The sequence below is a fragment of the Morone saxatilis genome, unplaced genomic scaffold, assembly GCF_004916995.1.
Source record: "Morone saxatilis isolate NCDOM2014 unplaced genomic scaffold, NCSU_SB_2.0 Contig1, whole genome shotgun sequence".
Lineage (NCBI taxonomy): Eukaryota > Metazoa > Chordata > Actinopteri > Moronidae > Morone > Morone saxatilis.
In genome coordinates, this window is record NW_023339651.1 from 8,167,762 (window position 1) to 8,182,597 (window position 14,836).

The 14,836-nt window shown below is 38.9% G+C and overlaps 2 protein-coding genes across 3 annotated transcripts in view; one reads left to right on the plus strand and one right to left on the minus strand.

The window, feature by feature from the left end:
* The first annotated feature begins 2,605 nt into the window (after positions 1-2,605).
* Positions 2,606-8,378, plus strand: LOC118334571 (pyroglutamylated RF-amide peptide receptor). The gene is made up of 6 exons (XM_035670513.1): positions 2,606-2,972; positions 4,077-4,235; positions 5,348-5,409; positions 6,053-6,288; positions 7,508-7,605; positions 7,981-8,378. Exons 1-6 carry the CDS (start codon positions 2,606-2,608, stop codon positions 8,376-8,378), a joined length of 1,320 nt encoding a protein of 439 aa, XP_035526406.1.
* A 2,857-nt stretch (positions 8,379-11,235) lies between these two features.
* Positions 11,236-14,836, minus strand: part of polr3a (polymerase (RNA) III (DNA directed) polypeptide A) — a 23,461-nt gene continuing 19,860 nt past the window's right edge. Inside the window, exons 28-32 of one of the 2 annotated variants that reach the window (XM_035665541.1) lie at positions 14,480-14,644; positions 14,157-14,321; positions 11,962-12,093; positions 11,748-11,880; positions 11,236-11,666 (exon numbers count right to left, since the gene is read on the minus strand). In XM_035665541.1, coding sequence (XP_035521434.1) covers positions 11,518-11,666; positions 11,748-11,880; positions 11,962-12,093; positions 14,157-14,321; positions 14,480-14,644 — 744 coding nt within the window. In that variant the 3' untranslated portion in view covers positions 11,236-11,517. The remainder of the gene's footprint in view (positions 11,667-11,747; positions 11,881-11,961; positions 12,094-14,156; positions 14,322-14,479; positions 14,645-14,836) is intronic. The other variant, XM_035665550.1, reaches the window with a different exon arrangement.

The following is a 14,836-nucleotide window of genomic DNA, read 5'->3' on the forward strand; positions in this document are numbered from 1 at the left end:
CAAGCAACAGTTTTCGTAACATTACGATTTTTTACGGTGAATTTTTGGGCAATTGTGTTTTTTTTATTACTTGTATTAAGTAACTGAAACAGTTAGTAGTAAAACAGTAAGCTCAACTATGAGATTTTGTGCACCATTCTGAGTGTGGTATTAGAGAGCCGTAAGCAGTCATGCATTCATTACATTTTAATTTCCTCGTTTTTCTCATTGATAACAAAGTAATTTTGACTTGTTTCCTAAAGATAACAAGATAATTTAATTTGAGATCTCGAGATACAGACAATCCAGATAGAATAGGCCTGGAAGGAGTGTGGAGTGGTTTGTGTGTGTTATTTGGCGAAAGCAACAGATCAGTAGCAGTAGGGAGTTCGGTTAGAAGAATGTACAGTAATGTTGCAATACACACTTAAATAAAAGGCTACAGTGTTCAAGTCTCTGGCAGCAAGCAGCAAAGGTTAACACCAGAAAAAGCAAAGTTTCTTTATCAATCAAGATCGCTGGACAATTATTCCCATTATCTTCGAGAAACAATGCAATTTAACTTCGCTAATATACAAAGAAAATTGGAGGGAAAATAAAAGTATGAATTTGCATGACTTCTTAGGGCTTCCTGTAGTGTGTGAAATTAGAACAGAATTATTTTTTGCAAGTAGCTTAATAAGTTCATTGAGCATTGTTAATAGCTAGACATGTGCACACAAATTTTTTTTTCCAGCTGGTATTGTTAAAGGTTATTACAGTACAAAAGTATGGTCATTCTTATCATTAAGTTATTGAGTTTGTCCAGTACAGTTGCTAAAACAAATGAGATACAGTAGAAGATGGATGTCTCACTCTTTTTGATTTCATCCCAATCCCTGCTACATAGAGTCAGGTGAAACGTGTTGAAAAGTTTGGAAGTAATTATTTAATATTTTTTAAACCTAATCAGGATTGCTAGTTTTGAGTTTTTGGCTTGGAGAGCCAAAAGCTGACTTCTTTGCTTTTTCTCAATGTATTTATGTTGTAGGAAACAACTGATACGACTAAAAATTGTTTTTTGTCCCTACAGAATCAGTTGGCAGAGTTATGCAAATGAACCCACGGTGTCCTTCTTTGAGGAGCTGGACAAATATTGTCCGAGCCTGCTGAAAGTACAGAAGCGTAAGTAGCACCATGGCAGACCCTCGCGTCTCTCTTTCAGCCTTGACAAATCAAGTAGGGAACAGTAAGAGATGTTTACTACATTGGTTATGACCATTATGAGGCTTATAATGTACAATGTTCATGTCATTAAAACACTTAAGGTTCAATTTGACAGAGCAGCCATGTCTCCCAATTGAGCATGTACCACATTGTAAATCTGTCTTCTAATACCACCAAAGGTTAATTTGTCGCTAAGTGACCACGCAAGCAACCCGGTGTTGTTCAAAATAGTTGGGCACAGAAAAACTTGATAGTACACCACACATTTTAGTTGAACTGACTGAAAGAAATGAGCTGAGGTAACTAAAACCTCATATCCTTTTTTACAGTGTAGAAGCAACAGTCCATTACAATTTATTACCAATTAGATGTATTATAGACTTTGTTACCAATGTGTAATGGCAAGGTGGACAGGATGTAGTTTTCTTTATTCGTCATCTTGGATTATTATTTTTATTATTGTCTTTTGTATACCTTCCTACTGCTTATATAAGTTTTCTGAGTTGTTGTTCCTTTAGTGTTTCTCTGCAGCACCCACTAAAGCATTATAAAAACCATCTGTTGATAAAAAGGTATGATTTGTAGCAGAGAGAGAAAGAGCGAGAGAGCTCAGGTGTCTTCAAGTGTCCACATGAGACCGTCTGGTTGGAGCATGAAAACACTGCACATATAACACATGAAGAAGCTGTGTTAGTTCCAAAGATTGTAACTGAACAGAATAAAAGACCTTTAAATTGACATTTTCACAAATAAGAATTCAGTTTATTGAACATGAATTATTTCAGTAAACATGATTTTAGCAACTGATGAACATTATTTTCATGTTAATCCAACAGATTACAGCCTAGTTTAATCTTTAATTATACAAATACAAATACAACGGTCAAATAAATATAGAACAGTAAAAACATTTCCCTCAGTAAAATGTATTAGAAATATAAAGTATCACAAAATAGAGTAGAAGTACCTCAAAACTGTACTTAAGTACTTAGTTACTTCTTTCTACCAGTGAGTAAAATATACTATAGATAATGTAATGATTTGCATAATGTGCCTTATGTTTTTTGTATTTCCTGTGTGTCCACTATAAATAGATTTACTGACCATAAAGGCTCAAAAATTCATCAGAATAATGCACCCTATAGCCTATATGACACCTCCTTCAGCAGACCTATGTCATCCGTCTGTCACCCGGTCCTCTATAGAGTTACACACACAGAGAGAGAGAGAGAGAGCGAGAGCGAGCAACAGCTGCAGCAGCATGTTCTGCTGAGTGAAGGAGGCAGCGCAACATCCAGACGCACCTGTGGGTTAAAGAGGAGGTTTCAAGCTCTCAACCTTCACTCGTTTTTTCTTCTTTCTTTCTTCTCCTTCTGCTTGCAAGCAAGTTTTGTCTCAGGATTTGAAGACGCGTGTCAGGATGGCGGCAGCATCGACAGATGCGGGGCAAGGGTCCACCAAAATAACTCCTGAAGTGCTGCAGGAGATGCTCCAGTACTACAACCTGAGCCGCCAGGAGTTTATCAACACTTACAACATCCAGCCGCTCGTCTACATCCCCGAGTTGCCGTACAGTGCCAAGACCACCTTCGTGATCATGTATATGGTTATTTTCGTCATGGCTCTGGCTGGGAATAGTTTGGTCATCTATATAATTGTGAAGAAACGGGCGATACAGACGGCGACAGATATTTTTATTTGCTCTCTGGCGGTCAGCGACCTGCTCATCACTTTCTTCTGCATACCTTTCACTTTGCTGCAGAACATCTCCTCACAATGGTTCGGAGGTCAGTTTTAAACCTCTCTTTATACTTTATATTATAGCTACTTGACTTGAAAAACATGTCAGGAATAAGAATCTAGATAGGAGTGATTACATCGTATTAAAAATTGAGGCACCTGCTGCTGTGATTCACATTCAAACCTTCATCCTTTTATTTGTAGCCTATACTTGGAAATCAAACTTCAAAAAAAGAAAAGCATGACATATAAACATGTACCCATGGCCTAATTGTTGCATTACACAGTCTTACAAGTGCAAAATTAATCAGTGTAACTGAACAAATCAGGATTAACAAGCTGAATAAGAAGGATGCTGGCTATAAAAATCCGCAATTTACTCCAAAAAAGCTGTGGAACACATTATGTAATGTGAATCAAATTTAGTTGAATAATGAGTGACAGCAAACAGAGTACTGCACAAATTATAGCCCTTTAAGGAAGAAACTTTTAAGGTGAACACAGGTAGCTGCGTTCCAAATAAAATAACACATTTCTTCACAGCTCAGTGAACGCATCAATGTGTGCCACATGCACAGTGTAACTCTTTAGCACTGGACTATATTACAGGCTGTTCATATTATTACAGAACTTCACAACAAAAGAAAGTTGTCGTTGAGATCAAACTTGGTAGAGGTAATGAACACTCCTGTTATCATGGCCTCTTGCAATGTTATGCAATCCTCCTTATTATATTTATATATTTCATATATATAGAACACCACGTCTAATACCAACAAGGACACTTCATAGAAATGAACCTAGCAGCTGACATTCAATGTATCATAGCAATAGAAGGCCAGCTCAAAGCATGTGCTCCTTAAAACATGGTCACAATTAGTTCAGGGTGAATCAGGCATGTCATGTCATGTGGGCCACAGTGCACATTTTCACCTGGGTTTCAGCTCATTGCTTCATTAGCTGTGTGTCTGTTCAAGGGTTATCAGAGATGGTTGCTTTGTCATTTCAATGAAACCCCACGTGTAAATGAAAAGGATGAGAAAGGGCTCGCCTCGGGCCCACTCACAGATCAATAATAATAATGGACATGCATTATTCTCTCTGCTGTTTCTCAGTACCTTATTGTTTAATCCCTCTGTTTTTCTCTGTAGGAGTTCTGGTTTGCAAGACAGTTCCCTTTGTGCAGACTACAGCCATAGTGACAGGCATCCTCACGATGACCTGCATTGCCATTGAGAGATACCAGGGCATTGTCTTCCCACTGAAAATGAGGAGGCAGTACTCATCCAAAAGAGCATACAAGATGCTAGGTATTGTATGTTTGCAAGAGTGGCTTATTATGCTTTTAGGAGCAGATGTGAGTGTTCGAGGAAATGTGGCATAATGTGTGGCATGTGTGCATAATGGCCAGGGTTAGGAGGGTAACTTTGAATACAAATACTAGATACTTGTTAAAAACATATTCAGAAACCTAATCAAAAACAGAACTTGATAACTTTCTGTTACTTTTGGATTATCTGTGAAAGTGAAATGAAATATCAATAAGATGACTTTCACATATTCTATAAGACAACAGAACAAAGCAACCTTAGAAAAGAAAATTGGGAAAACAATAAAAATGTGTCCTCTGTGTATTTAAAAAACAAACAAAACTTTGAAGCAAATACAGGCAGTAACCTGAAAACCATGTTCACATTTGGCATGTTGTTGCATTTTGACAAAATAATGGTGACATTTCTACCCAGTGAAAGCCATTTTCCACTAGAGGCCTTGATAATAAATTGAAAACTGTAAAATAAGCTGTGGTTTCACTCCAGACCAGAGTGGCGTTGTGAGTGTCGTGAAGTTTTGTAAAATGTGTTTTAAAATTTGAATCCTGCTGATAATCCTCATTTTTACCAAATGTCAGTGGTGGCAATTTAAGAGGCAGAGGTAAAAAACAGGCCACCAGTGCACAGGAAGTTGGGATGCATTTATGGTAGTGAGACCAAATTGTCCACTTGAAACTTGATGACAGAATGAAAAATACATGCTCTTAACCCAATGTTTCCTTGTCTGAAGTGGTGTGTCAAAACACATGAAAATATTAGTAAGTGCTGATATTTCAGCTAATGAGGAAAGCATTGAAACTGTGAACAAACTTCAGTTCATGCAGCATGTCGTGGTAAATCAGAGTATTGCGGTCTCACACTGCTGGAGTTGAAAACAAGGAACCTTGCAGATACTTGACATGATTGGCAGCTTGTTAATTATGTAAAATATGAATTCAGTTGTGCAGCTGCTGTGACTATTGTTAGTGGCATTAATCACACGCTGGTTTTCTCCTTGAATGTCTTCCACAGCTACCGTATGTATCTGTTTGAACCATGTTATATCAGCATATTTTCTGTTTGTAAATGTTTTATCTGTCTGCATCCTGCAGGGCTGGTATGGATCGCCTCAGTGATAGTGGGCTCACCAATGTTGTTTGTGCAACAACTAGAGGTAAGTGGTGCCCCTCAAAGCAACCCACTACTTTTCATTAGCTTCCTTTAGTTGTGCTACAAAGCAAAATCACACTCTTGTTGTAAAGCTGAATAAACTGCATTGCTGTTTTGGCAGACATGGTAATTTAATCTTTTAAAAAGAAATGATAAATTTTATAATTACTTTAGTTTGACACTTCTGTTGCTGGTTTTACAGAGTAAAATCTTATTTATTTATTTCAGACCAATTGTGTTTGCTCTGCTTGGTACTAAAGTGATAATGATGATCATTTGGCAGATTACTGTGTGGATTATTGCCTTGCATGGTCTCTCTGTCTTGGTGGGTCTGATGTGGTGGCTTTATGAATATTCTACCTACTCTGGTCAGCTTTGGCTGCTGCAGCAGCACATGCGTCTGGCAGACAAATCTTGTTATCTGGAGAGACTGTCAAACATTATGATATTATACTGACAACATAAGAGAAAAATATAATAAAGGAAATAGCTGAGTAGCTACAAAACAATGTATTTTATTATCATTATATAGTTTAGGAAATGAATACTAAGATATTATTGGGTATGCCAACGAGCTGCAAATACACAGAGAAACAGAGTCAAATGTTTTCTCCAGGACTAAAAGCTTTTCTCCCTCCATCTCAAAGGTGAAGTACGACTTCTTGTATGATCACTACCACGTGTGCTGTCAGGAGAGATGGCGCTCTCTGAGTCACAGGCAGGCATACACCACCTTCATCATGGTGGCTCTTTTCCTGCTCCCTTTGGCAGCCATGCTGTTTCTCTACACGCGCATTGGCATTGAGTTGTGGATCCGGAAGAGGGTGGGCGACTCCTCAGTCCTCAACACCATGAACCACAGGGAGATCAACAAGATCTCAAGGTCGGTTAGACAGCAGATGTTTCTCACAGAATATTCTTTTGTGCATTTTCACAACATAAAAATACCTATTCTTAGCATCATGTCTCCTGGTAATATGGGTCCTAAAGAATTGGCCATGGTTGTTGGTGGGAAGCCAGTGAGGGATCACATCCTTGTAGTATCAGTGACTCCTTGTGGTGAAGGGGATAAAGAACCTGCACTTGCTTTTTAGTTGCCAAAGTTGTGTTCCAGTATGCAAATTACACCCACTTCTTCCCCTAAGGAGTCCACACAGGATCCACAACTTGTGGTGAAACAACAACAAAAAAAAAACATAACAGACACACATTATTATTCAAAGCAGAGTATTTCTGTATACGTCTTCAAAACATTTCTATAGGGGGCCATTATGTCAACATCAAGCTGTAGCTGCTTAACACTAAAATGCACACATGGAGCTGTTGTGTTTGGGTTCATCTCTGAATCTTAAATAGGGCTTCCTTATAGCTCTACGCACAGAATTAGATTGCTACAGTAATTTTGTGTGATTACTGATTGCTGTGCTTGGTTGAGATGTACTATAGTATGAGAAACAAGCAGGATAATCACAGAACTTTGATGTTAATATCACAAAAACACTGTTTATGGCGCTCAGAATGTGATGAAATTGAAGGCAGCTGTGCTGGTAGAGCGGGTCTAACTATTTATCACAGGGTCAGAGTCTAGTCGAAGTGTCCTTGGGCAAGATACTGAATTGCAAATTGCCCCTGATGGCAGTGCAGTCGGTGTATGAATGTGAATTTGTGTGTATGGGTGAGCTTAGTATCTTTGTGAGGATAGGAAGCGCTGTATCGTTCCTGATGAGCAGCTGGCACCTTGCATGGCAGAATCTGCCATCAGTGTATGAATGTGTGTATGAAAAATGTTGTAAAGCGCTATGAAATTCAAATTTGATAAACTCAACAATCTCAGGAAAGCATAAACATGGGACTTTTTAATGTTTCCACAAAAAAATACCAATGTTGTGTTTTCCCTGTTGGGTACAGTCTGCTCCTCAGACCAGCAGTGGGGGTTAGGACAGCAGTAAAAATGGTTGCGGTCCATAGCCAGGGTCCTAATATTTTTCACTTACAGCCATGGCTGAACAGCACACTTTAATGGAAGAGTACCATCATAGTGTAGTTCCCCTTGCTGCTGTATCATGTCTGGAGGATCTGCTACTTTACTTTTTTTTTCACAGGAAAAAGAAAAGAGCCGTTAAAATGATGATAACCATCGTTCTACTGTTCACCATTTGCTGGGCCCCTTTCCACACAGTCCACATGCTGTTTGAGTACTGTAAGTATTGTTGGAGTCTGTAAGAATTTTAATGAGGAATAGGAACTATTTTTTGACATAGTTTAAGTGCTTATTGCTGTTTATTTAAAGCAACATTGTGCAAGAATTTGTGTTTTTTGCAATTTGGTACTAGACACAACAAGCCAGCTAATATAAATTACTCGTCCAACTGTCTTGGAGCCTTTTGTTTCGTAAAGCTCTCCATAACAACACACCAACACTCTTGTTATATAGTGCGAGAGCAGACGTATGGGGCGCACAGTGGAAATGACAAAGGCACCATTCACACTATCATAAGTCAGTGTAACTTTTGTGTGATTTTAAGGTAAAATAGTTGTTCATGACTTTGATTAATGACCTCTATCTTGTGTCCAGATGACCTGGAGAAGAAATTTGACGGAGTCACACTTAACATGATCATCGCCATTGTTCAGGCCATCGGGTTCTTCAACAGCTTCAACAATCCCATCGTGTACGCTTTCATGAACGAGAACTTCAAGAAGAGCTGCGTCTCTACCCTCTCCCACTGCATCCGAAAGCCTAACCAGCAGCACTGCGCTGTGGTGGCTCCCAAACTGAGCTTGCAGTTCATCAAACCCCAGAGTAGAGAAGCCTTCCTCGAATCAGATGAAGGCAACGGCTCGAAGCAGCACTTGGCGCAGAATGGCCCCACAAGTTCCTCGCACGGAGAGAGCTCACTGGAAATAATAGGCGAAAAAATTTCCACCATCCAAACAGAACTCCCTGCGAACAGCTCCTCTCAAGTCAAATGAGAAGGCACCTGCTCAAAGTTCAGGTGTTAAGTTCCTCTCTCCTGTTTGCTGTCAATCACAGGCACTTGACATCAGCAGCCGCCGGTGTGTCAGATGCAACTTCAATTTTCACATTTGCGATTCAAAACTCAGAAAAGTCCAACAGGTTGAAAATGTGTCTCTTCAGTGCCAGAAATGAGAGTGTATGTTCCATTCTGGTCAGGAGAGCAGCAGGAAGGAAATGACGGAATTCCCTAAAGAGGTGGTTTTCTTATAAAGACTGCCCTGGGAGAAATCTGGCCCCACGGAAAGACAACAAAACCGTTTGTCGTGTGAATAAAAAATTAATTTCTGTTGAGATGTCTGTGAAATCTACAGGACATTCAAACTCTATCAGTGAGCATTTAATGTCAGAGAGAACTGTGTTCAATGTCATCTCAAATGAGCACAAACTGTTACGACTGTGGTATTTAGGGATCTGTTTGGAAACGGCAACACTGAGCAGCAAAGGATGATCAAGGATGATGCCTCGGCTGTTAATGCACTGCTAAATGTGCATTCAAGTCAGCTATTTGGCGTCATTCTACTCTACTAGTTCAGTTCAGGTTAATTCAATTGCAAAACTATTTTATTAAAGTGACACAAACCCTTAAGCCTCTTACACATTTCTATGGCTTGAGATCACCTCTTAATAGAACTCAAATCTGATAATGAAACACATCTTATTGTCAGAAGAGCAGAAACTGCTTTGCACTTTTCCTTCAGTTCAATGATTGTATTATACCATGTAATTTATTTTTTTCTCTTTACTGCTAAACTGAGCAGTTGGGATCTGTACAGCCCTGTACAGTTTTTAACAGGTAAAAGATGAAATAAAGGACCACATGCCTTACTGTTTGAAACAGAGTTCAATGTTCAAACACAGCTCTTAAATCACCATACAGGACTTTGACTCAACCCTTTTTAAATCAAAAAAGATCATTTTCACACACACAAGGGACAAAATTGGTTTTGGTATTAATGTGCTTAATTGTGCTGAGGCCTATTTCTGTTATGTTGATGTACGCAGCTCAAATGAATGTTATTATTTTGGTGTATATTTAAAGTTACTTATTACACGTCCTATAATGATACGTTTGGTAATGGCGGCTTGGCTTTAATTCACAGCTCTATGCACATCGCTAATTTGAAAATCAAATGATCATTTGTTTAAATTACATTTCTTTCTTTGTCTTTCTTATGCAAATCAGAACGCCAGTAGGCTTTCTTCTCTATATAAACTGAATAAAGTGTGCTATTACAACATGTTTCCTTGTTGCATTTGCATTCAATTTCTGACCAAATGTTGAATATGTATAGCTTACTATCAAGTATTACTGTAACTGTCAATAAATAAACTGATGTTAGCTCTGTGGCTGCTGATGGACTTACACACCACAATTCACGTTCTCATAATAATGAAATTCATAAACTGAAATAATAAGGTATAACTGCGGTGAAAAAAGATAAATAACCTTGTCAACAATTCTGATGACCCCTATTTTATGTAAAAAAAATGTGATCGGGAATTCTGTAATAAATGTTCATGGCTAAAAAAACATTTAGTTGCAAAAAATCAGCTGACACATGATGCCAATTTGACAACAGATAACCATTGTTGTGTACATTGATACTATCTCACTATTGTAATTACTGAACTGAGAAATAACCAAAAACCAACCAAACAGAAACTGTACATAAAGTTTAAATACTGCATTTGACAAAGGCTGTGTAGCCATATGTGAGTTAAATTAGTGAAAAAAGAGAAGCTGCTTTGTATTAAACACTCAACAATCACAAAGACGTATTTTTAATAATATTGTTAAGTATGAGATTTTACAGGAATACTATAAATGTCAGGAAAATCTCACTAACCCATGGGCTTGAAAGGTACCTCTGAAAAATGTATAACTTGCTCCTTTGTGGAAGATGACAGCTACAACAGTTTCCAGCAGTGGCAGCACAGTCTTTTCAAGCCACTAGTTTAATTGGCCATTGGGGATGCTACAATAAGCCTGAAACCCTCTGAAGTTCATAGCTTTCTGACCTACATTTTCTGAGCAGGTTTTACATACAACTTACAAATGGGAGTATACTTAAAGGGAATGGTACGCATGCTGATTTGTATCGTCCAACAATGCAATGCATAAATGAACAATTCATAACATTGATATTTAAGTCTGGACCAAAGTGGCAGTGGTCCAGTCAATAGCCAGATTTTGCCATCTCTAGAGCTCGTGACTTGACTGAAAATGTCAATACGTCAAACAATTTGTCTGATAAGTTGACTGCCAGTCACCTTTGACAAAGGTTGTGATTGTATCTGACATGTGGTTGATCATTTTTTAAAAAGGCTTTTAACTATTGAATCACTGTATTTACAGAAGAAAGTGACTTTCACATGATTTTCTAGGTAATTTCTTTTATTACATTATATACATTATTACATTATTATATGAAAAGGCTTCATACAGGATGGAAAAATTCAACCTCAATGAACTGCTGCTGATCTGAATCTTGTATGAATACAAAACAAATGAGAAAAGACGAACTGAACATTCCTGAAATAGGTATTGCAGCGTGAACAGCTGCACTGCTAGGAAACAAGAAGTTCATACTATGATGCAAAACTAAGTGCCAAACCAGAAGAGATCAAGTCTGCTTCATGATTAAGAGGTAATCTGTCTCAATTCGGCTGCACGTGTTTATGTGGAGCATGTTATACATGACACACTGTGTGCCATTACAATGAGGGAACAAAAGATAATGTAACGTCTTAATAACAGAGGGCACACTGTTTTACGAACAAGTAAAAAAAGCAAGAAAAGCAGTAAAGAACAAGAGTTTAAAGTATTTTATATTCTCAGTTTACCAGATTTTAACTGAAATAATAAGCAATTCTGTTATCTCTTACATGTCATCTATCTATCATCTTACAAACTTGCTTTGTAAAATGAAATGCAGCGTTCTCATGCCAACCTAAAACAAGACACAATCCTATTTTCTTTTGGATCCTTCAAAAGGAAATCTGACACTCTGGCAGGCACTTCTATATTGAGATAATCTTAAAATGTCTTAAGGTTCTGAAAAAAACAAAAAAACATGAAAACATTCCTCATTGCTATGTGATCAGAGGTATATGGAAGTCTGCACTGTCAAAGAGAAGAGGCCTTTTGACTGGAGAGGGATCCTTGTCAGCCTTGTGTAGGAGTTTAAACAGTCCTGTTCCGATATTCATTGGAATCCCCATAATGATGCACTCAGACACACCTGAAACAGGAACACAGGAAATGTTAAGAGCCAGTTACGTCAAAAAGTAAAGTTCAATTTCATTACAGAGATTAGGCTTACCACAGACAGAGTCCTTTTGTCCAAAGTAGGCGGCGTCGAAGAGATGATCAGCCGTTTTCTCGAAGGAGGCCAGCATGAGGACACTCTCCTTCATTTTGGCTAAACCGAACCTGGTGATTCCCAGTATCTCCCCCTTTATAAGAGACAGTGTGCACTCAGGTGAAATTACCTCCAGCTACACAAACAGACATGCATTGTATTATACTACTCATACCTTGTAGGACATGAGATCTGCAAGAAGCATGACGTGACGCCGGTCGATGCTCATCCCGTGGTTCACCATGGTGTACTGAATCTCATTGATGATGGTGGATCTAGCAGCCTCGATACCTAAGGTCTTCTCAACCTGGAAACCAGTCAATAAATAAAGCACTCACATGGCAACTTCAGTTCAGGTAAGGTCATTCTTAGGGCTGCAGTGATTCATGTATATACTTTCTGTGTCCAGGAGGGTTGGCTTAAGGTCGAGAGACATACATTGTGCCTGTGCGAACATCTGTGTACTGCCATTTTGTTGTGACCGCACAGCCACTACACTGTGGGGAACATGTCCTCCATGAGACAGTGGTGGATAAGACAAGGACGGTATGTCTGCGTGGCTAAATGAAACACATCAAATATGCTTATGCGCATTTGACAGCATCACCCAGATGAAAGAAATGTATCCTTATGCATTTCCCCACTGTACCAATGAATGGAACTGTGACTTCTGTATACCCTTACACCCCTAGTAATTTTGTATTCTACTGCAAAAATTTGACTTGTAATTATTTATAGTTGAAATGGGATACATTTCAAAATGCATACTGAGCTTAATTTTAACACTCAGGAGTGGATGTACTTTCACATGTAGGTCTCACTTTGCAATGCTGAATATAAAATCAACTGCCAACCTCTGCAGACATGGTTGACTGCTCAATGTAGCAGCAACAATAACTTCTGCCACCTGCAATTCTCTCTGTTCATTTCAATTGTTAGTATCACAGCTTGTGTCATGGACAAATCTTTCTGTGAGTGGATCTGAGAGTGGTTTGGCCTCGGTGAAGCATCCCAGGCAATACCTGTTTTTGACTGCTTTTGACCTGCTATGAAATCATTCGTTTTATCTTTGTTCCAGCATCTGAGAGAAACACGATAGAAACATCAATGAGGCTGTGAAACGCAAATCAAAGAGAGTCCGACACAACAGGAAGTGGCTTCTGAGAAGAAGCGGGGGGTCACGCCGTGTTTATCAAGACTGTTTCAAAACCAAATCAGGAGGAAGATTTTTTCATGTGAACTTTTAGAAAACCATTTACAAGTGTGGATGGAATTTGGTTGACATGTTAACAACTTTTTTTCCCCAAACACCCATACACTTGTCTAGTTTATTAGGTGCACTACCTAAACCTAATGCAGTTTAAACAAAGTTTTAAAGTTTTAACAAATCCTACCTTGATGAAGATTATAATGTCCACTTTTTGTTTAAACTGCTTTTAAGAGGTCTTGATTTTACTTTATTGGCCATTTTGGAAGCTGTAGTTTTTATAATGTTATACCAAGAGGGGTTACTATTATTCTAATAGCCCCATTTTTATCAATGTAGGCAGAATAAAGGTAGGTTTTAATTTTAACGTCAAGTGAAGTAACAACAGCAGCTAGACTCCATAACATCCCTTGGTAGTAGAAGGTATGATCACATTATCCAATATAAAGAGTAACTTACCACCCTGATCCTCCAGTGATTTAACCTCTGACCTTGCTGCAGTGATGTACAGGTGTACTCCAGGACCCATCGACATTACTGAGTGTGGTTACACGTACATGACCCATCTATTAAGCTGGGTGTGGCCGGAGGTTAAAAGCGGACTTGAGGGGGCAGCAAAATACAGCTCGTCAGCCTGGTGTTAAGCTACTCTTAAAGGTGTGACAAGCGAGAGGTGTTCCCACATGATTTAGTTCCCAAAAAACTAAGAAAAAGGAGGACATCTGAGTTGCGAATGCCGGTTCAGTGAAAGGAACAACAGGATGTTGCACACATAATCCGTGCACAATATCATGGACCTAGGAATAATGTTGATACAATTTGACATCAAAACCAACTGCAGCCTCCAAATTGACAGTAAAATTAAAACACCTGCGGGACTAAGTACATGTTTACCTATTTATTGTTCACCTCTATTCTTTACCAAATAACCCATTTACTAAAACTATAATAAAAAGTAGGTTGCTGCTTAAACGCAATCTCTCTCAAATTGCCTGGCCTACATTTTATTTATGGATTTAGGTGTGAAGGCGACCCATGTGACCCATTCAGTTTCAGAATTCATGTGACAGATGTAGGGCAGATGTGGAATCAAAAGAAGTACGCATGGAGGGCTCTAATCCAAGCTCCTGCACCACTGGCTTTAAATCTCCTTTGACTGATACCTCATACGTATTGTTTGAAGTGGTCCTGCTTCCATTCACTCCGTGCGTTGCCATGACAGCTCTCAGGTTATCCCCCTCCACCAGGAGTTTGTACTTATTCTTGCCGCTCTGTTCGTCAATGTGAATGACAGCTCGGGCCACCTCAGGTATACCTTGAACCACCACCTTCCAAGTGAGAGAAGAGTGAATATTGAAGTTGCATTCATCAAGCGGCCAGAAACACAACTTCGAAAAGTAGCAAATCGTTTTAAGAAGCTTGAAGCGTTGCATGTTTGGGATTTCTTATATCCATCTTCTGAACCACCACACGCGATTTCTCTCACCTTAGGAAGTTCTTCTTTTAATGACTGCAGCACATAGTACATGGAGCTTTTGCTGTTCTCTCGTGGAGACACACACACCACCGCCTCGCCGTGCACAGCGATGTCTCCTGGTTTTACTCGTAGTTTAGACATGCAGATGGAGTAACGCACCGTTTCTGCGTTTACCTGAAACACAACAAAAGAAATCAGAGGCAAATTCTTAACATGTAAGAGAAAAGCACTAATCTAATTTATAATGCAGCACTTAAAAACCTGCAGACAATAAACTGAGAGAACACGCTGCTGTAGCTGCGGTTGTTAAAGCAATGGAGCCTTCACATGTGTTGCATTAGGTAGAGCAGTCCTATTCAACTAGCT

Coding starts and splice junctions, on each gene's coding strand:
- LOC118334571 (XM_035670513.1), top strand. CDS start 2,606: ATGGCGGCAGCATCGACAGATGCGGGGCAAGGGTCCACCAAAATAACT. Junction 4,236..5,347: donor AAGAGCATACAAGATGCTAG/GTATTGTATGTT, acceptor TGCATCCTGCAG/GGCTGGTATGGATCGCCTCA. Junction 6,289..7,507: donor GAGATCAACAAGATCTCAAG/GTCGGTTAGACA, acceptor TTTTTTTCACAG/GAAAAAGAAAAGAGCCGTTA.